Source organism: Patiria miniata, unplaced genomic scaffold (genome assembly GCF_015706575.1).
Source record: "Patiria miniata isolate m_02_andy unplaced genomic scaffold, ASM1570657v1 HiC_scaffold_2, whole genome shotgun sequence".
In the NCBI taxonomy this organism is placed as follows: domain Eukaryota; kingdom Metazoa; phylum Echinodermata; class Asteroidea; order Valvatida; family Asterinidae; genus Patiria; species Patiria miniata.
The window spans coordinates 13,538,785-13,562,059 of NW_024037058.1; the positions used below are offsets into that span (position 1 = coordinate 13,538,785).

Genomic DNA, 23,275 nt, shown 5'->3' on the forward strand with positions numbered 1-23,275 from the left:
AAAAACAGGTAAAAAAAAAAAAAAAAAAGCCGCGTCGCCGCACCACTTTTTGGGCAAGCTTCATACCAGAAACCGGAGACTTTTTTTTTTGGCCTTAGGATTATAAGTCTACCTCAGATGCGATACTTGTTTTGATACCAACTCTTTACAACCCTTGTCCAGCCTTTCTGGAAAGGGGGAGACCATGTCCCGATAGAGATGTTGTGATAGGATTTGTGGAGGGGTGTCGCTAAATAAATATATTTCTATTAAAAAAAAATGCATTTGAAGTGCGAAAAGATGAGGGGTTTGAAGCCATTCGACAACAGCTCCGTGATGACAGTAAGTATATCAACACCTAAGGGTCACGGCTCGGGTTGATCTGCCCTTGAAAATGGATAGATATGTGGCAGGTTTCATCGCAACGGCAGGTTTCTTCCGGTTTGCCCCTCCCTTGTTGCTCGGGGAGGAAAAGGGTGGAGACAGGGGATAGTGCGAGATGATGTGATGGGATTGAGTGGGAGGGAATGTGGGAGGGAGGGGTATGTCAGAGGTATGTATTTGTCTTTTCACAGAAAGTTATATACATTCGCCTTTCACAAATAAAAATCATAACAGTTTCTTCATACAGAGTGAGTCAACAAGAAAGCAATCAAACTTGAAACACCAATGACGTATATCTTAAACGAGCATGCATCTTCCACTCATCTAAAAAAAAATTACTGAAATTGATCCATACTATCAGAAGTTATGCACGTTTTACCAAAAAGAAGCCATTTTTATAGCTGCTTTATGGAATGTCAATGGAAGCTATTGAGCTGCGTTAGAAAATACAGATTGCACAAATTCATTCAAATACAAATGAGATTTAAATCATTCAAATCAAGACTGAAACGTTATATTTACTATCAGATATTGTGTTTTGAACATGAGGAACAATTCACATGAGTTTTCTTAACTTGTTTTCTTTTGGGTAGAGTCCGTTATTTATTTTTAAAAGAAGGGTGTTGTCAACAGTTGCTTCTTATAATTATTATCAATTTGGTTTAACGATCGGACAGACTAATACTGTTTGAAATAGTGGTTATATATAGGCCCAAGTGATTAGCAATGATCTCTCTTTTTTCCCCGTTATGCAGTTTCCTAAAGGCTTGAAGACACAGAATTCTCTTAAATTCAATGACACTCATTTGATAACCTACTAACTGTTGGTATTCCGTGCCTAAAGCCAATTACAATACACATATAATCATTTTACAGCAAAATAAACGCAGCTAAACGACATCTCAGCGGGCCCGCTGTTAACATCGGACGGCAGGTGCGAGCGCGCCCGAGCGGGCCCGCGCATCCAGACCGCGTCTCCGTCACTCGGTTCGGCCGTAATGCACGGGGACGGGACGCGGCTTGAGCCGCTAAAATCAACTTGCCCGGCTCGCAGTAGGAGAAAAAAAAACAAAAACACAACGTTCCGTTTGAAAGATCTCGCAAATGCAGGCGAGTTCGACAGCCTGATACATAAGATGCTATTGCCCTACCTCGGGCTTGAAATGCGTAGAATTAATAGTTCATTGCACTGTGCCATCACTCATTTGAAGACCAGACTATAAATCACAAGCATAAAATAGACAAGATTAAATTGGTAAATTGAATCATCGTGAGGCCCGTCAGAGGAGATTTGCAGTTAAATATGTGATACGGCCCCAGAATCAGATAATGATTTATAAGAAAGTAACTTTGAAGACAACAAACATAGGCTATTTCTTGCTTGAAATTGTGACTTCGGGAGTCTTAAGAAGTTGTCTAGACATGCTTAATTACTTAAAACTACATTTGTATCTCCCTAACCTCATTTCCGTTGAATTTAGAGTCCAAATCTGCATCTCATTATAGTGTGATGACAGGCATCTCAATAACGGAAAATTTATTACAGTTGACAAATATTATGATTTCATAATTTGTTTTCTTAATATTTAGATTTCGAGATAAAATTGATAACGAGCTTGAAGTCCCTCGAAATGAAGAGAATAGTATAAGTGAAGGTGGTCTGGATACTGTGGATGTTAAGAAACTATATTATTCAGTTTTGGCATCTTTCTAAACGGGCATTTACATGAGCATAAATCCCATGGAAGGGGGAATAGATTCTGCCTCATAAGGAATAGAGAAGTCAAAATGAAATTTACCTGAATTAACTATTAAATTTGACACGCCGAAGCGTACATTAAACGAATTAACATGCTCTTCCACTCACTTGAAAAAAAAAATACTGAAATTGGTCCATGCTTTATACCGGAAGTTTTGCATACATGTATATGTATTACTAAAGAGTACAGCTGTCAATGAAATGTCATTGGAAGCTATTGAGCTAAGTGAGAACCAAAGATTACAAACAGACATTCAGATACAAATGAGATTTTTATAATTTTTGTCAAGACTAAAATGTTTTGACTGTCAGATTTTGTGTTTTAAATATGAGGATTTTTTTCGTCGAAATAATGATGTTGATTTTTGTCTGCTTTCCTGTAAAAAATTTCGTCCAATCATGAAGGCAGGAAAACGCCTTTATTTCATTGTATTTAAACGGTAAATGATCATTGGTGGACAGTTGCATTTTAAAATAGACATAACTTGTGAACATATAGTATGCAAATTACGTGAAATGCTATTTTTATTAATCGGAGCGAGCTACATATTTTTTTTTAATTTGTTGTTTCTTATTAAGTCACTTTATTTTTGACTCACCCTGTAAAATCGGTCCAACCCTACGCTGCTAAACATTAGTAATCCAAGAAAGTTTTAGATAATTTCATTCAGCACTCTTTCATTATCAAAGCAAATTTAGGTACCCCCCCCCCCTCCATTTTGTATCCGGGTAACCCTTCCCCTCAATCGTCCAGGTGTCTACAAAAACCAAAAACATAAACAAATAAAACACGTGTTAAAGAATCAACATCACATAACAATTCCACAATAATAATATAATTTATTTGTCCTCCTTGTGTTCATATCATACTTTGAAAGGAAACTATTTCCGGGCAGAAGTGCACGCAAACAGTTTGTACACTATTTGATAACATTTTAATAATTCATATTTACAGGTAAATCATATGCCAATTCATCCCTATAGCATCTATTGGCCCAGCGCAACATAATAATGTAACAAAAATGTTGTGAATTCACAAAAATATGGGACGAGAATTTGTTGATATGACTATTTCAGAATAAGAAGTACTACAGGTGGGACAGTGTGTAAACACATGATATCAAATTTGATGAACAAAAATTAATGTTCCTCCTATATCTGTTCCCATTACACCAATAATGATAATTTTAAATTCAAAACTGTTTCTTAACTTTTGTCTGGACTTTCGAATTCTGAATTTTTAAAGTGCATTTTCCCAATTACTTATTCCTTCTTATAATGTGTTTTAATCCTTGTGTACCCATGTTGCTAATGATGGCCCAACAATAATCATATCCCAGAGATGGCATGGCTACCATCAGTAAATAACAGGTCTATGGGAATGCTCCCAAATGACCCATTATTATTTTTATTAGGCCTATAATAATTTACACATTTCACTCTGTAAGAGAGTTTGGTTGGCCCAAGAAAACGAAATGAATATCACCTCTTGAATGTGCTGCTTTCACATGCTGTGCATGCTTTGCATTTGGGACAGAATACGATATACAAAGAATGAATAGGTAAAATAAATATGAACGATGACGCAACACCGGCTGATGACACAAAAAAGATTGACTGAATAATCTAAAGAAACAGACGGAACTTTCTTTCCCTTTTAATAGAATTAGGTAAACTGGCAAAAATGCCTGGCCGTGTACAGTATAATGATATGTGCACTACTGCTTTGTATAAACCTATTTTTTTTCTCCGTTCCAATAAATTGGCGATTTCGGGAAACTTGTGCAACTTAGTAAATCTACCGTTTTGTCCTTAAAAGCATTGATTGGGTGTTATATTTTTTCTTAGTAAATGGGGGGAAATATGACGAAAAATGTAAACAATATGCTGGTCAATGCAATTTTAATAAGTGATTATTGGTCCATGCTGTACCTCAAAACAGTATAATGAAACTACGTGATCATTCCTCTTATATATCAGTCACAATTTTAGCCACGAAATCCATGTGCATTTAATAGGTCTTACGTCTAATTAAATGCTCAAACTGGGACGGATCGATAGATACCAAGAAAATGTATATAAGTATTGTCGGTATATCATGAACTTTACAAAATACTTCATGTGCTTTCGACATTAAAACGGACTTGACACTAAAATGTAATATCATTATTTACAATAATTAGTTTATACATTTACATTTTTTGTTTAATTAAAATACTTCTTTACATCGTGTTAACTGAAACATCCAAGGTATATGCATGTAATATACAAGATGGGTTCGCCAAAAGAAATCGCGTAGTCTTCCCCGCTAAACTAATACTGCTAAATTACCGATTAGCACCACTTCGGTCCGGGGAAGTATTAACATGAAATACGCAAATCTAAGGTCTGTTGGCGACAATATCAGTACGATACATACATAATTATTGATTCGGTACCCTTTTAATCCATTCATCAACTAATTATTTTTGTTATAAAGTACCAGTGCTAAAAAAATAAAAGCATATAGTTACATGCATGACCAGTGCGTCAAATGCATCCATAGAGGAAGTGCATTTGTTATTATGAACGGACGCAATTTTCATCATCTGCTAATATCGTCACGTGAAAACCATCAAGAGTCTCAAAATGTTTTTGTGTAAAATCAGAACCTGGAAATCAAATTTGAAAATTGATTGCCGATTTTTTTTTTTTTTTTTGCATTTTCTTTTTTCATATACGGCTTAGCAAATTTTAACCGGAGAACACAATATTCCCGAATGCGCCTTTTCATAAAGTGAAAAAATAAAAATTCACAAAACAGCTTCAATTTCATAGCCGTGCACGTATTTTTGTTTTGTACCATTTATTATTTCTGGTTCTGGCAAAGTACCATAAAAGGCTATCAAGCGCAGGTCTAGAGCAGTAGCAGCAGTCTTGGGTGGTGGCTAAGAGGGTTGTTTATTTGTTTGTTTTCTTCGTTTCATAAAGGCCTACCAAAAGGAACAAGAATGACACACTATCCAAGTGAAATGACGCGCAGTGAAAAGGCCTGCCCACACAGTCTCGTAGCCTGCTCATTTAAGGCCGTCGGCAATCATAAACTAGTAGGACTCTTGAGGCACCTTCGGACAATTCGAGAGAAAATAAAGGCCGAGAGAGCGTCAAGTTGTCAACACTGGTTCCCTTCAACCAGCCCTCCCAATCCAGCCGACGAAATTCTACACTTCCTGTTACAAGTTATGTCCATTTCCTCCCGCTAATGTTCACTGTTCAGCCCGGCTCGAGAACGGTCCCAATGACTCCGTACCATAATGCTGTGTGTCCTGCACTTTTGACCGAGTAGGCCTCAGCGAAACAATTGCAACACTCATCCAGAAAAAGACTAAGCAGTAACATGTTTTATTGCGGAAAGTATAAATTCAAAAACAAACACTGGTAACGCGGAGAGATACAAATTCAATATCCTTTGTCTACTTTCCTGTTTCAGAAACTTCCAAGAAATGTATGCTTGAGTATCCAAGCACATGATGTTCGGTTGGTTAAGAAATGTCTGAAATGGCCGAACAACTGATTTGGATGCTTTATCAAATCACTATAAGACTTTAAGAATGCTGAAAATAATGCAAATTAAAATATATTTAATTCGAAATTCTATGGCATGCACGTATGAACCTGCTTCCTTCGGCATACCGCTCTGGCTCTCAGCTTCAGCCGGTTTTCCCTGATGCTTGTTTCAACCGAAATATGGATCTCATACAATTCCACTTTGTTGTTCATTATTCTGGTAATTTCATATAGAAACAGATGATTTTAGGGCTGGGTAGATGTGCCCACTCTGCCCCGAGTTTTCATTGTCCATGGTATATTCGATACCTTTGACGGAGCATGGAAGAAAGAACATGGACGGAGGAAAGGCAAAAGAAAGCAGAGCATTTCCCAAATGTTAATTTTCCAGAATTTCCATTTTTTTTATCGGTCCGACAGCGATGAGCCATAAGCAAAGCAGGCCACGCATTGGCCTTGCCACGGACCGCCACTTGTCAGCCTACTCCATAATTAGACGCCGTAATTCCAACTCCCCCCCCCCCCCCCCCCCCCTCCTTGGCTGTCACTCCTGCCCAGACTCACCCGGGACACTCACACGCCCTGACGGCACGCTGGAAATCCCCCTTAAGCCGGCGGTAAGCCCCCGGATTATCCTGGCCCGCTCCGATGGTGCCCGGGGGCCTTGTGAAACTCCCCGGGATTTTTTTTTATACTTCACCCCCTCCTCCTCCGTCTATCTTATGGTCTTTATAACCAAGTTGACTGGGTTCTTCCTTCCGGCTCCAGGTCAGTCCAACCCCCAGTGAGCCTCCCCCAACCGTACGCTGCTGATAACGAACTTCTCGATCCGAAGTCACACAACGCTAATATTAGTGAAATGTGATGATGTGCAAAAGTAAACTTTGCGGCAGGAAATTTTTTTTTGAGGAGAGGCGGAGGAGGAGGCCGGGTGAAACCCACTTTTCAAGATAGGAGGTCAGATGCGCGTGTTGGCCCCCACACCCTAAGGTTTCAACATGTCTGCGGAATGCCAAGGTTAATTGATGACGCAACTTATCTCAAGTTCATCAGAGTGACGAGCGCGTGTAATGAATGATTTGACACTGCATGACGGAGACTGGCCGAGTGGGCGTGGCACTCGAGAAAAAAAAGTGCAAGACGGTCTGGGGAGGCAGGTTCATTCTGTGCTGATTTTGTATTTTGTTTTCAATAAATATGACTGATTATTGAAACTTTCTTTATTTGTCTACTGGAGGTAATTGTATAATGTCATTTCTGAAAGCCCAAATAAAACACAAACCAGTAGGTCTTAAATGACAGCACGCTCTCTTATTTCCAAAAGAATAAACCTAGTGACCATGCAGGTTATTTTGAATGAAAACAAATCTTAGGACAGATTTAGAAAAAAAAATGAAAAAATTGCTTCAGTCGGAACTAGATTGAAAACTCGATCTAATCGATTGAATAAAATCTCCCTCTAAATCGTCTGATCCAAAGTTTCAGAGGGAGTGAATATTCGTGACAGAGAGAGTACTAAAGTTTGAAAATATTTCTGAAAAGCGGAAATAGATACAAATTAGTTTATAAATGGCCACATGAATGAATGGCTAATTGTGGTACTTAATAGTGATGGACAAAGAAGAAGATGGTCAACAACGCAAATTCCATTACATACAGCACATGTAAAACTAGAACTCTAATAAAAGCTCTCGCAGTCTAACCACTTTACAAAATGTGCAAACTAAGGTAATGATTTGTTCGTTAGCACAGGCAAGGTCTAGGAACACGGAGTAAAATCCATACCATCACTTCCATCGATGAGGCCCCTATCAATGGCGAAAGCATTGTGCTAGCTGTTGTTCATAATCCGTCATGGGGCAGTAACTTTGCACAATAGCCGACACAATGCTTTCGCCATTGATGGGGGCCTCGTGACGTGAGTGTACAGTGGTCACGTGCCCGGATCCATCTATATAGGAAGCGTATAGTGGTTGATTATTAATGCAACAAAGCATGACATGCAGTTTTGTAAGAATTCTCCCAAATACAGATACATTCACACTGGACAACACAGTCTTATTAACGTTTTAAGTAACATACGAATACTGCCTGAAATTTCTAGACAATGAAACAGTACAAGTATTGTTTTCCTTTTTTTTTTTAAATTCTATACAGTGAACAATCAAACAATGTTTTGTACAAGTATTTTTATACTGAATGTACAGCAGTAATGATTTATTCACAAAATGGCGCGAAGAATCACTAAAGACATTATTTGGCTGCGAAACCATGTTACAATGCTGTCTTCGTAACAGCAATGTTGTTCCCATATGCAATGGTTCCACCGTGCTTAAAAATCATGCAACTGATCGTATACACTCAGCACCATGCACCAATTTGTCGCGGCAGTTACTGGCCTACGCCTATGTATTCATTTGAGCAATCTTCAAGAACGACATTGAAGAGAGTGTATCACTAGGGCACACCTGAAAAACTGAAATGCCTCGTGGACTACTTTCTAATGTGCTTTGTTTTTCCTTTCTCTGTTTCGAAAATGAAACTGGAAACAATTACTTGAACATCAGACGAATTATTCGGTGGCGCCGCTCTGCATGAATATTATTGGTCACAGCATCTCGTGGGAAGCAGTGTTGCAGTGGAGTCCATCACAAGTCCGCTCACAAGTCTGTCATGAGTCCAGAGAAAGTAACAGCGGATGAACAACAAAGGAATGGCTTGTCTTTGTCACAGCTCATTTGTAAAGCTTGCAACTCAACTAAGGATTTGATGGCTTGTGATGGACTTTAAGAGGTCTATCGACAACTTGTGATTGACTTTTGAGGACTATCGAGGACTTGTGATGGACGTGACCACAGCACTGATTGAAAGTCACTGTGAAAAGTCACTGAATACCTGGAGTTATTTTGGCACCGTTTTTTTTATCTTTGCGCCTCATGGGTTGATAGCAAATATCTATCCGTCGAGGCTATTTCTTCATCAATGGTCCATAGCTTCACGGTCATATCCCCACGGCTCACGCCATAGCTCCGACCATAGATCCAGTAGAGGATGACATGGGCAGACTACAGGGCACCGGAACGTGAGTCGGCCCCGTCTGGTACAGAGAATTGCACAACGAGGACGGACTGTACGCCATGGAGTGAGGCGCCACGTGCGAGTGGTGATGCGGGTGGTGCAGGGACGTGGTGGTGGGCCCGGCCATGGTGTAGTCCGACATGCCCCCGTGGTAGTGGGCGTGGGAGTGGGCCAGGTTCTGGTGCTGCTCGGCGAACATGGGGAACTTGGGGTAGCCGTCGTCCATGGGCTTCATGGACTCCATGATCAGTTTGCCCTTGTTCTTCTTGGACTTGGTGGAGAGCTTGCGGTTCCGAGTCTGGATGCCGTCTTTCTTCATCGTCAGTGGCCGGTTGACCTGGGAAAATATAATCAAGAGAAGGCGTCCTTGATCAGTCACATTTCAAAGGTGTACAGGAATTCATGTGGGTCAAAACGTTTAAAGGTTTTTTGCTTGATTCACCTAAGAAACTAAGATCTAATAAACTGATTAATGTTCTCCCATCTGCTTAGAACCACAAAGCCCACACTGGGTATTAGGCCCATGTAAGATGTAGTCAGGCACCTCAGTAGCCAGTGCACTGTATGCAGCTGGCTGTTGCAAAACTCGGCAGGAGTTCATAACATGAATACAACAGCATAATGGAGGTCGACATGGGTTTCATGGGCCCTTTGCAGTGTCGGTTAGAGAAAGAGACTGTGCTAACAAGATTTAGTTGATTAATTGGATTCTAGCCTTTCAACCAACTTATTCACGACGCGATCGATTTTCTCTCTTTCTCTTGCAAGTGTAGCCTCGATTTCGTTCCAAATTTGGACCTTGGGGACTTCTCCCCCCCCCCCCCCCAAAAAAAATGAGAATAAGGCGACGTCCGGATCACTTGTCTGTCTCGGTCTTTGACTACTTAAACTCCTTGGGGAAAAGCTGACAATGTACGAAGCCATCAAAGACAGGTACATGTAGCTCTGGTGACCTATTTCGGACTCGGCCTTAGGTCACCGTGCACGAAATTAAAACCACGATTAAAGGGGTGTGCCCGCCTTCCCCGAATTATGAACTTATGAAGTGTGTTTACTACTTTCTGGAGCATGGATTCTCCAGAGTACGTGACTGGGTGTACAGGGGGCTATTCTTAGTTGGTCCCAGGACGACTGTCAATCAAACACTAAACTGACATGTACCTATCTTTCAGTCACTGTTCGTATATGGTTGTGGATACTCTTACATTGTGCCTGTCAGTAAGTCTGGCTGTCTGTGAACCTTGGTTGTGTATGTCATCATCTTGGCGTTTTTGTTGTTGTTGGAAGGAGAGGGACTGTGATTGCTTTTTAGATCTCGACGAAGGGTATCTATTGACCCTTATGCCAGCTAATTATTTAGCTTTTCTTTACGACGATATTGATTTCTTCTCCGTGGTAACTTTTGTTCGCGATATCGTAAAATGTACATACAGTCGCCGTGTCGCAACTATGATTGTTGCATTGTCTTGATCTTGAAACATTCTTTTGTAAAGGAGATTTCGTAACTGTGATGTTCCTTCAGAGCCACCATAAAGCACATGGAAGAAATCATGTCTACAGAATTGTCGGTTTCTCTGTGTGTGTTGTACTTTGTTTGCCAAACTAAAATTAATGCATTTAATTACATGCTTGTCTTTAAACGACTGTCACTCCACACCCTACCGCTTTTCGTCGTCGTCTGTTCGTTTGTTCTGTTTCTCTTGGAAGTCTATTTTACACAACTGTAGCATCAGCAGCGAAATGCTTAGTAAAGACAGCATAAAAACACCCGGTATATAGCATCAGCGTGCATACTACCTGCGCACAAAGCAACGGTAATGCACAATCACTTCCACAAAAAAAAGGACCTCGTGAAGTAGTCTCCAAGATTTTAAGCATAAGCGACATTATCGATGCTAGAATCTGGTTTGATCGGACGGGCCCAGGACCCGTCACTTCTCTCTGTCTGGTCCTGCGAGGGGAAGTATTTTGGCAGCGGCCCGCCCAAATTAGCTGCCGGTTCGAATTAAGGTCTGAGTGAATTTTCTTCAAATGGTCTCTCTCTTTCTCGTTTTCTCAGATTTTGAGGAGGAGGCAATTTTTGATCTGCTCTGAATTAAATAAGACGAATATTAGGCCTGATCGATCTTGGAAAATTGATTGGAACTGATTTGCCCTACATTTCAAAACAAGTGAGGCAGTGACTGAACAAAATTATTCAGTACGAGCTTTTAGTGATTATCTTTACTTTAAATATATAGACAAAGGCATATTGCACTCCTGCTCTTGGGTAAACAGTTTTGAACACTTTTGTTTTCTGCTTGCTCAAAAGGTATCTGCAAGATTGCGCTCAGATGCTATTAAATCACAAGTATCGTGGGAGAAACTACGTGAACTGTTGCGATTTGACGGGGTCTACCCGATGTTGCCCAATACCTATGTTCCCCAAAATCCTTAGGGTTATATGGTTTAGGGTTTGGGTTGGGGAACATTAGGTATTGGGAAACATAGGTATGCACCAGATTTGACATTCGGTGTATTTTATGACGTCATACCGCGGTCGACGTATACTTTATGTGCAAAACCTCCAGTAACAAGCATACAAGTCAAGTATAAGTCAGATTTCTCTGTGCTATTTGTGGAACTTCCCTGAGGCCATTAGCGCGACCGTGATGTTCTCTGTAATTAAGAGCACCTTTGTTTACTTAACCAACTACCTGCGCGTTAGAAATATCAAAACTTCCAGTCCTTCGCCAGTCATAGCTTATTACGCCGTCCCTCTGTCAACGTCAGAGTTCTCGTTGGGTTTTTAGTACAGCGGCAAGGAGGGAGATTTTTTGTTCAGATTACATCTCACAGAGTTATTACCGACAAATTTCCAACTTTGTGATGCGGGTTTCATAATCGTAAACAGATTAGAGCGCATACGTTCGTCATTAGCGTGTGTACATTGGCTCGACAGGGCTGTCGGCTGCAATTGCCGCGGACGGCAGTTGAGTGACTCTTTAGGGACTTTTGATGCATGTCACTCCAGTGGTCAGGCCGAGATGTCACTAGTATTTTCCCCCAGCTTTCCGCCTTGTGGCCGGGGTTCAAATCCCGCCCAGGTGGCAAGGAAACACGCCATGCGATTAGAATCCCCCGTGCTGATCATCATAGAAGGGAACTTAACAATTCTCTAGCGGTGAAAAGGCGCAAGATCCGTACAAACATAACGTACTGTGGCTTCCGCTATAGCCATTAATCATGAGGAATGTAAATGGCGCATGGGAACCAATAAAATAGTCATCTGTATAGAAACTTCCCTGGTCCCCACCGCCCTATCAAAGGACGCTAGTGACGTCGGGTATTATATGAACGTTCATTGCCTGGATTGGCTTTAACCGGAAATCCGGGGGGGGGGGGGGGGTGGGGTGGGGCTGGTGGTCAAGACCGTAGTGCGCACATAATGTATAGGACATTTAACTTTTTCCTGGGGGGGGGGGGGGTGTGTAATCAGCTACAACATGGTTGAGCACCTTGCATGAACGACGCTGATGGAAATTCCCCCCCCCCCCGAAAAAAAAATCAGAAATCTAATAGAAACAATCATTAATTTGAGTTCACTTTGAATTCACTTATCTCTTGGCTATTTTATTGAATATGGGTCAAAACCATAAAGCATAAAAACAGCAATTTTCTGCTTATATGTTAATGCTTAATCACAGTCATGCATACAATTAACCATTTACTCACAAGGGATAACTGATCATGACTATGTTTCCTTTGCCTTACATCCTAACTATTTGAACGTAAACGTAAAGAAATGATAATGAAATATGATTGAAGTAATTTTTCATTCAGTGCACACTTCAATATCAATATCCTGCCACCAAACCCCAGCGTGTGACTCATGCTATATCAGAAACATGGAAACAAACAAATTAAAAACGACAGGTAGAAATAAACACCGCATGTTGAAACAAGTGCGAGTACACAATAAGCTCCGGCCGCCTTTCATGAAACTTTAAAGGGAATATACATCATTTGCTTTTGCTGTAATTTTCAGAAATGGATGGAATTGGGGGGTTGGAAATATAAAGCAAATATAGTTACACTGACTTTTTGGAGGTTTTGGGTTCGAAAATGCTATAAACACCAAGATAAACGATCATTTTCCTGTAGTCTGGTTCCCTGACTCCATATAAGAAGAAACAGAGCAGTTTACATACATTGGGGAATTGTAAGGTCAGGGAACCAGTCTAGCTGGCTCGTACCCGTTCATAGGTTTGTAATCGATTGCAAACAAGTGCAATGGTCAATTGGGGCCAGTATTTGAAAAAAAGCCAGTTGTTTCCAACGCTGATCGGCCGATCAGCGTTGGAAATTGATACAAAAATACCACTTTTCTTGAAAATGACAGTATACCAGGTGCCATAATTTTACAGGATGCTTTAGACTGTCATTTACCAACATCCTGTTAAGGTATTTCGCAAAAACTTGGTAGTTTTATTTTTCGATGTTTACAAATGTTGTATATTCCCTTTAAGTCTTGCATGAAAGGATTGTGTGTAAACGCCCCGGCCACCGTCCAATGCGAAATCACGCGCTGAAAATTGACCAAAATAACCTCCTAAGTTTCTCATAAAAATAACGTGCTATATACTACGTGGCTTTAAAATTACTGCATATTATCTTGCCTTCAAATCTCAAACCTTTCATAAACAACTTTACGAATTGTTACAAACATTATTTTGGTTACGTATTTCATTTTTTCTCCTTTCAATTAATATTTGGTACTTATATATTTCATGGGGAACTTAGGGGGCTCGTTTTGGGTCAAATTTCCGGGGACATATGCAAAATAGACGCGCATGCGCATCGATCGAGACAAGGCCCGTTTCCTGATAATTTTCGTCAAAAGTGCATTTACTGACGACGGCATGGCATTTTGTCATTTTTTTATATTAAATATTTGTGGTCATTTTGGGGGTACCGACAGACCGACCGACCATCAAGTGACATGTAGAAGCTCCTGCCAGAGCTTAAAAAGAATGAAATCTATCGGGCATCATGGTACACCCTCCAAGTCATCACGACGATGAGCTGAGAATGAGATGGCTACATTGAGTAATTGGTTTCCAAAGTAAATCAACGATTCCCTTCACAAATGTTAATACCTATATACAGTATGCCCAGCAAGTAACAACAATCGAGGCCATTTTGAATAGGAACACCCATCCGGCTGTGCGGTGGGACACACATGAGGTCACTATTTCCAGTACCGCTCGGTCAAAGACATACTAACCCCATTAAGAATGGCGTTTCCTAGCAATTGGGGTCACCGCACATGCGCAAACATTGGTTACACCTTGACAGATTATGATAATAGATTTTCAATGTGCAGTATATGCAGAATGAGTAAAAAAGAAAGTGCCCCAGATTAATTTTGTTTCTTAAAAAGCAATCAAATTTGATACACTAATGAAGTATATCTCAAAAGAGCCTGTTTGTCCACTCATCTGAAAAAAAATATATTATTGTACTGAAATGGATCAATGCCATCAGCAGTTATACATGCATGTTTTAATAAAAGAACCCATTTTCATAGCTGTCCGTGGAATGCCATTGGTTATATTGAGCTGAGTGAGAATCGTTGTACTCAATGGGTATTCATCAGTTCGTTGATAGGTAATTAATCAGTGGTGGACAGCAAAGTTTTATTGAAATAGACACAACTTGGAAATTAATTATGCTAACTATATGGAATTTTCAGAGTTATAAGTCAATAAGATGGTCTTTATCCATATTATTCTTTTGTTAAATGGAGCATGCCAAAATAAAAAAAAAAAAAAAAAAATTCAAATTCGGTCACTAGTTTCTTTTTGACTCACCCCGTATATGACAATTATGTTCAACAGAATCATCTATTTGTCAGAGAGGGTAGCTCATCAACTTCATGATGTTCCAGTAAAGTGGTTCGTTTGAAATTAATGTAGGACGTCATTACATTTGAATACAAAAAGCAAAAAAAATGTTTACCATTATTTTTCTTCGGTAGGATATAAACTATGTCTTTGTTGTAGTTGATAATGTTGATACATGAACAATGTATCACGATTAGTACTTCCACGAAAAGCTAACTGCACGAGCTGGCAACATGCCAACACATTCCACGTGCTCTTGGATATGAAACAAGATGATCAATGTAGGCTAGTTAGTCTATATACGAGTCTATTATATGCCACATAACCTTGGAAAATAATAACATTTAAAACAGGTGGTCGGTCAGACCACGGTGAATAGAGCTTCCAGACGTTACTGTCATATCCATTCATGGCCTTCTTTATTGACATTCCAATGCCAAAGGGAATCCGTATTTGGAACTCATCAATACAGTAAGCGCAGAACGTAATACGTAAGCAAAATCTCCAGCCCACAATCCCATGATGCGCTGTACAATGATTATGATTGGTTCCACAGATGATTTTAGCTCGGCACATGAACAGTTTGGTGAATTATTGCACTCGGCAATGAACCAGCAGGAATTCTAAACGTTCTAAGTCCTGATGACGTAGACCTAATTGGAAATCGGTGCAGACGAAGACGGGACAAATCAGTTTCAATCTGAACAGTTGTTTTAATTTAACAGCCACGTTAATTTAGGGATCAAGACAAAACACTGAACCTTACCCCAGACGGAGACAGCTATAGATAATGGGGAAAACTTAAATGCAGCTAATGTGACGACATCCAAACAAATGCTTTTAATCTCTCTAGAAGGTTCACTTTGAATATGTAGAGGGTACAGGCATACACAACTTTATGTTTTTAGTATCCGATATAAAAGGTGAGCACGTATCGTTTCGTTCAAAAAAACGAACCGAAAGGGCTGCCGCCAGATTTATTGGACCGGAAGAACTTATAAGCCAGAAGGACATGCCATAAATTGTGATTAAAGTATTTTGAGCCAATTAAACACCGTTATGTTTCTAAGCAAATATCAGTCATCATATTAAATGGATTTACGTTCCCATTTCTTTACATCCTTCTCAATTGATTTACAACCATGGCTCAATTATCCGGCCAGCCACGCAGCTGCAGATGTGAAAACGAGAGTGCTGGAATTGGACCAAATCTGGGCAGGAGCACTTCCTCTCCGGGCTACACTTTCGTATGACTTGTTACGATCTCAGCAGGTGGTTATGTGATCTGCCTTGACATCACAAGATCCGGGTTACTGCACTGGAGTGTTGGTATTCTCAGCTTTGGTTTATAGCTGCAGTATTATCAGTGTTTGCGCAATGCACTCTTATTGATCTCTTATTTTCACGGGGCACTCCAGTTTGATCTTTGGAAGGGGAAGAAGGCATATTAATCCATACAACAAGGACGAAAAACGAGTAAACTTTTTGGCACATGGGTTGATGAAAACTTATGATGAGTTAACAAGAAACAGCCGTTAAACCCGTGCTATACTGGCTAGGTCTTCGAAGTTTGACATTTACAATACGCGAAACATGCACACTATAACCTACCTCCATGCTATAACAAAGCCGTAGCCCGATTCGGACACAGCCTTACTTTACAACTCTTAGTAAAGGCAAAGGTGCTTTTCTCGACTGCTGTTTTATGACCCGAACAATTTCTGTCATCGCCCGCACGATGCTTATCTCTTGCGCCGCGTGTCCCAGGTTGAAATCTTCGCACCTCTCAAAATCAACATTTCCTTGCTACTTGAAGGGGTAACTTATACCGGGCCCCAAAATACAGACACGTGTACCGTGCGCGTCACTTATTCCAGGCCATGCCAGGTTTGTAGGTGCTAACTTAATAGCTCGTCAGCTGAATCAGTTGAGAAAGGGGCGGGGCAGAGTGAGGGGGAGGGAGTCATGACTCATGAGTCTATCTGAAATACAGGTAAAGGAGGATTGGTAATGTTCTAGCGAAGGAAACTGTTTAATGCTTAGGCTAAACTTATCTAAAATTACTGTAATCAAAACAATGGTAGGTTTCGAAGGGTCGTACGTTGTCGTTTTGTGCTGAGGTTCAATTTAGATTTGTATATTTCTCTTAATATAGGGACTGCAGTGAACGTGCCACAGTGAAAGGGAAACCGCGATAGGCAACTGCAACAGCATATTAAGCAAAACCACCATCACCAAAGCCGGGCAGGAAAACTTGCCAAATTTAATGGGCCCCTTTAAGATTCTTATCTCTGGCAGCCACGCGCATGCCACACGCCGACCCAAGGCCCCCGTGAGCCGATCGCCTTGGACGAGGCGGCACGCTGCACTCAGCGTGAGGGCTGTTTACTGCCCGTTTGCCAGTCAATTTCGGTCGTCTCCTTTTACAACAATTTGGAAAAACTTTCACAATTGATGGTGTTTTGGGAATATGCTGATACCTCATTTCCGCGTCTTTCACTTTCATTTGTGATCTCCAAACGAGTTTTATTAGCGCCGTCACGGAAGTAGGGCGTCATTATTCTGGCATTTCTGGGGTGAATTTTTTAAGTGCGTTGAGAAAACGATTCCAAGACCTCTGCTGAGCTTTCAAGGACGAGAAGAGAATAACCGAAAGCTCAGCTTGATAAACAATCTAAACAAGTTCTCCCAGTGAAAGTCGATATTCCTTAGCGTGTATGGCTACCGAGTGAACTGTTTCCATTGACACTTTTAGCTTGTTAGACATGATGATCTATACTCCAACTCTTTATCGGGAATCCGTGAAACAATGCTGTACATTAGTTATCGGTTCCAATGTTACAATGGGTAACGCTAGGTGGCGTTTTTTTGTCTGGTAGGCTTATTAAGTTTCTCGTACTTGGTACTTGGTAGAAATTCCTCCTGAATTCTCCGCCAGGGATGTTAACATACCAGTAGGTGTATTCGGCATAAAGACACCAACATGACAACCCTTCCATGAATGGTTTAGTTATCGGTTACCTGGCGATTCCTTAAAAATGTTACAATGGGTAACGCTAGGTGGCGCTTCTGCAGTATATGTAGTAATCTCGTACTTGGTGCTTGTTTTACTTAGTAGAAATTCCTCCTGAATTCTCCGCCAGGGATCTTAACACAACAAAAAAGGTATATTCGGTACAAAGACACCGACATGACAACCCTTCCATGAATGGTTTAGCTTGTCCACGCACGTGAAAAAAATCAAGGAAACAGATAAGAACAATACTTCCTATTGTATTGTCAATGGCTTTCTATTGGGGAATACTCATAATAAAAGAAACATCAAGACTGTATTAGCTCAAGTACAACTAAAAAAAAAAACACAAAAAGGGACGGGTCTGTTTTTACTTAATTGTTGTAGTTTGGAAATTTTCCTGTACCATTGTGCGTTTGATGCTCATATCATTGACGGTCAAACAGGTTTTGTTTACTAAGGTTTTGTTTACTAAGCTAAGTTCTAGTTTTGACTGCCAACATTTTTTTCCAGACGGTTTTCCCCTGTCTTTCTTGATCCATGATTTCCAAGCAGACAAACACCCAGCTCCGATATCCTGAAAGTCTTGTTTATCAGGCACCCTACACGCATTAGTCTCTCCACTGAGGGTTGACATTAAATAAGCCAGCCTAGTTTCCACGTAACGACCTCAGATTTGACTCTATAAACAGAAAAGTACCCCGGTAGAGCACATGCTGCAATGTAGCGGGGCTTCGGCGATAGTACACGCCGCGTGCAGGCGCACGCGGCCCCCGCAAAGCGGTCCCTCGTGACCCGCTCCCAAGGGTCCATCCATTTACGTCATAGCGCCCGTACTCTGACGTAGGTTTATGGGAGTTCTAGAGGGAGCCTATACCCAGGCTGCACTAGGGCCAGGATGTGCCCGATAACAAACTTTATTTTGGGAAAGGCGATCCAAACTTGTTTTCCCTTCGCTGTATAGGCTTTACCCCCGCGGGCCACGCTTGTCCCAGATTGATTGCTTTCTCTCTCCGCCTGGGGGGGGGGGGGGGGGGGGGGGGGGGGGGGGGGGGAGACTCATGGGGGAAAAAGAGCATTTGGGCAGCTGTAAAAAGTCTTAGATATTCGTTCCTCCTCCGTTAAATCAAATACACGTGGAAAAATAAGAACGAAGTCAATGATCCTGCTTATTGACCTTCCACAAAGGTCATCATTTTTTATATATTTTTTGATAAACTCCAAACAGGAAACGGAACGAAGCGAAAGTTAAACGATTTTAGTTACTTCCTCATTCCGTTAAATCATGGTTAACCACAAAAAAAGTGCCAAGTACAGGGAAGTAACGTTTCAAAAGCACGTCCCGAGTAACAATCATCGAAAAATTAGCTGGTTTCGAAACAATAAAAAATCCCTGAAATCATGAGCACAAACAAATTAAATCAAAGATCTTTTATGTTAGATGCAAACCATTTATGCGTTTTCCCAAATGGCGAAACTACGGAAGGGGCAGATTGTGGGGTGGCACCGCCCCGCTTGAGGCCTGTTCCCCTTTTATGACCCCAAGCCCTCAGAATTTTTGGGAAGGCAAACCTAGGTTTCTATTGTTCAAAGCTAATTGAATACTTTCGTACAGAAAATCCCCAACCCTTCCCCAAAAATGTCCCCCATCAGATGGACCCCATATAGTGACGGCCACTGATTTCCTATGCATACATGCGAAGGGGATATTTGTTTGGCTGCCTATAGGGCCTACAAACTTCCAACAAACTTCACTGGCGAAAAGGCCAAATGATCTTACCCCTATATATATCTTTATCCCAGGCTATATAGCTTGGGGAGCTGTTCTTACATCATGACACCCAGCCCCCTTTATACTCTGTGTCCCCATAGACACCCAGCGCGCACCAGCGTGGAGCCTCCCTGGATCATACAGGCAGGAAGCCAGCCGTGTAGAGCGGATACAGATAGCCAGTGAGCAGGATGCTCTGATGCGCTCTGATAAGAACTCCCAACCAGGAAAAGGTCCTTCCTCTCTCTCTCGACCCCCCCCCCCCCCACCAACAACGAACCTAGCACGCTGCTATACTGACGTCACAATGTGAAGTATATACCCATGTACCCTGTTGTGTATAAGGCTGAGTTTTAAAGGGATTCTCTAGCCTCTGAAGTGTGGATGTGTTTCAGTTTCAACGAAACCTTCCAAAATCCAATCATACAGACACCAGCTTCCGTTCTAGACATACACGCTGGTGCGGATTTGTGCATATTATGCACAAGATTGTACGTTTCTTGTTTGAATTAGTAAAATTTATTGAATTTTAAGGAACTTTCAGTTCTGCCCGAGCAATCCAGAAACCTAACACTTAATTCCACGGACGTGCTCAGCCTCTGAACTAAAAACTGCATTTACTCTGATTTATTCAATTATTGCTCTTACGCCTTTAGGTGTGAATTGTATGTATATTGTTTATGACAAGGGCATCTTTTTTGTATTTCTTGGTTCTCATTTAAGACCAACCCTATTTTGGACTCCCGATTCAAGAAATCGATCGTTTTTGTTTTTTACTGCTGAGGCACCGACCCTGTCGGGATCCTCAACTAACCAATGATAATTTGATGAAATAAAATATATACGAATATCAAATCCAGGCAATCAAGCCCTATGTTGTTTGAAAAGCTACAGAAAAATAATATCCGATTTTGCAAAATCAGGAGATGCGATCGGTGTTCCCTCTCATCATATCACGAGTCTATAGTTTAGCTTTATTGTTACGGCATGCCTGCCAGTACAGCCAAAGCGTTAGTGAGCTGCACGGTGCAGATAATGTACGTCAACTATACATCTTGCCAAAATTTACTTATTTTGGGGGTTTAGTGATATCAAACCAAGATTTTATTTTAGTCGGCCAATTTTAGAGGCAAACAATCATGAGAACCAGATAAATACAGACGGGACGCCCTAATAAAGGAGTTGCAATGAGCTGAAAGTTGACCTAAGCTACCGGTTTACAATTTGAATTCGAATTCTTTGGTTGAACTAAATTTCCGTCCACATTTCCAGGAAGCCAATATACCGATGGCTAACGAGACAAAGCCCGTAAATCATTCTTTCACGGAAGTGCACATATGTACCTGCAATAACCAATAAACCAAAACGGACACGGACCATTTTCTTGGAATCACTCGATATATGGACATAACATAGCTATTAATTAAAAGAGAAGTAATGGTTGACAATAGTGTTACGTTGTGGATCAGCTGCAGGATGCTGGATTACGTATCGGCATGGGGCTACTCTCATATCCTACACTACCACAAAACAGTGATAACGCCCCAGCACTATCCATATTGGTACCCCCACGTTTGGTCCCCAATTAACAGACGTGTGCGGTTGTGTGCCCTACCAAATATGCGTCTAAATAAAAACATTCACGCACAGGAGGGGGGGGGGGGGGGTTAAAGCAAAGATGACCCCACCCATGTCGTCTGGCGAGCCGAGTTAATCCCAGTCCCCAAGGGACCCTTCAGAGCGAGGGGGAAAACGGACAACACCCCGATATTTACCGTTGGAAAATCCGTTATCTTCAACAGCATATTGCTTACAAAAAGCCCAAGCTCGTATATACACAATCTACCCCTCCCTCCTCCGCGGTACGCAGTCATGTTTGGCAGCCGCTAATTTCTGGTACTTCTATCAATAGAAGATCGTCAATTAGAATCAATTAATGCCTGCCTTTGCAAGACGTCACATCTGACCTATTCGTATCAATAGCAGGTATTCTCGTAATACGGCGTGAAGTATGACTTCGCGTGGACAGGCCCGGGGGAGGGGACTTCATTTGATAGCGATGATGATGATTTGTTTTTTTCTCTCTCTCTCAGGCCCCGTCGCTCATTCCGTCGTCACATGTTTATGAGGGGGATTAAGTTTGATGGAGGGTCGGGAGGGAGTGCCCACGCTCGCTTCTTCATCTGGAAAGAAAATGACTATGTTTTGGGGAGATAAGAGCAATCGTCTGGGAGCGAAACGTCAACTCCAGTTAGCGTACCAATGAGCCAGTCATCAACGGGCTCCAAGCTAGCGACCGTTAGGAAAAGAAGATCGAATTCATCGCTGGACTTGCGTTAAGCGGAATTGGAATTATGACATATACTCGGGACCATATATAAGCAATTATGACATGTGAATGGCAACAAATGTAATAAATATTTCCGCTCTGTAGGAGTTGTTAATTCGTAACGATGGCATAAGGATTTTCATCCATTTGTAATTATTAACGACATCAGTAACTGATATATGACATATGACCATTGCAACACGCTGTGCCGTGCTATAGTAGGATCTTTTTACTTGAGTTTTTCCATATGGTTCTTTCGCAAACTCCTTATGCAAATAGTTTTTTTTTACTTCTAAAACAATTGCTTTCGTCATTAGTACCTCCGCCAAGGAGGTTATGTTTTCATCGGATTTGGTTAGTTTGTTGGTTGGTAGGTTGGTTTGTCTGTTAACAAGTTTTGGATGGATTTGCAAGAAAATGTGTTAAGGGACGGTCCTTGGTACAAGTATAGGCCTACAAATCGATTAGATTTTGGAATCGATCTGGATCTGGGTCTGGATCCAGGATTTTTATTAAAGGATTCTCCACCATTTATGCGAGTATTTCTTTTGGGTGTAGTACGGACGATATGGCGGGGATTATTTTGCCTCGGGAGGTTTGCGCTCTCTGAGTGCTTTCTAGTTCACCCAGTGTGATCCCCGCAGCGCCTTAAAGGCTCCTCCTGTTCACCCTTGCAAACTGTTCCAAACTGCCCTGGATTTTTGACATAAACTACTGTTTTACACAATACGTTCGAATGCAATAGAATAAAATAGACGTCTGAAAACATCCACACAGAGCAGCTAATAATGGATTCCACCATTATAAAGGTAACATGCTTTTGCTGTAATTTCCAAAAATGGATTGATTTTTTTTTGGGGGGGGGTAGTTTTTATAGCAAGTATTGTTACACTGACCTGTTTACAGTTTTGTGTTCGTATACATGCAGGAAAAACCAAGACAAATATCATGTTCCCTGGCCCCATTTCAGATGAAACAGAGCACTTTATGGACGTCGGGGAATTGTAAGGTCAGGGAACCAATCTAGCTGGCTTGTACCCGTGCACAGATGTGTATTCCGACTGCTAACAAAATGTGAACTATCTTTAGTAAATAAAGGGGCAGGATTTACAAAAAAGCCCGACCATCGTTGAAAAAAAATAACCTTTCTTGAAAATGTCAGCACACCAGGTGCCGTGATTTTACACAGGATGCTTTCTATACTGTCATTAACTAACAGTTCAGTAAGGTATTTCATACTAATTTTGTAGCTTTGTTTTTTAATGTTTGCGAATGTTGTATACTGCCTTTAAGCTAAAACTATATTCTCTCATCTAACAAAGCGGTCTACTAGGTGTGGAGGTCCCCGAAAAAATGTTTTGCGTTGCAGGCGTCTGAGAGGATGTTCTTTGTTATATTTAGATGGACAAATGGTTACTCATGCCTATAGCGATACAAAACAACTACCCTCGACCTTCACCTCAAGGCTATAGTCTTTTAGAATTTCTCGCATGATGGAATATTTGAGGGTTATAACATGTTAATATGTCAC

General features: G+C 41.1%; 1 protein-coding gene across 1 annotated transcript in view; it reads right to left on the bottom strand.

Annotated features, from left to right (window-relative positions):
• Positions 1-8,583: 8,583 nt before the first annotated feature.
• LOC119726590 (GATA-binding factor 2-like) overlaps positions 8,584-23,275 on the bottom strand; it is a 47,041-nt gene continuing 32,349 nt past the window's right edge. The window contains exon 6 of the mRNA XM_038198324.1: positions 8,584-9,083. Within this exon, the coding sequence (XP_038054252.1) occupies positions 8,685-9,083 (399 nt within the window). The 3' untranslated portion in view covers positions 8,584-8,684. The remainder of the gene's footprint in view (positions 9,084-23,275) is intronic.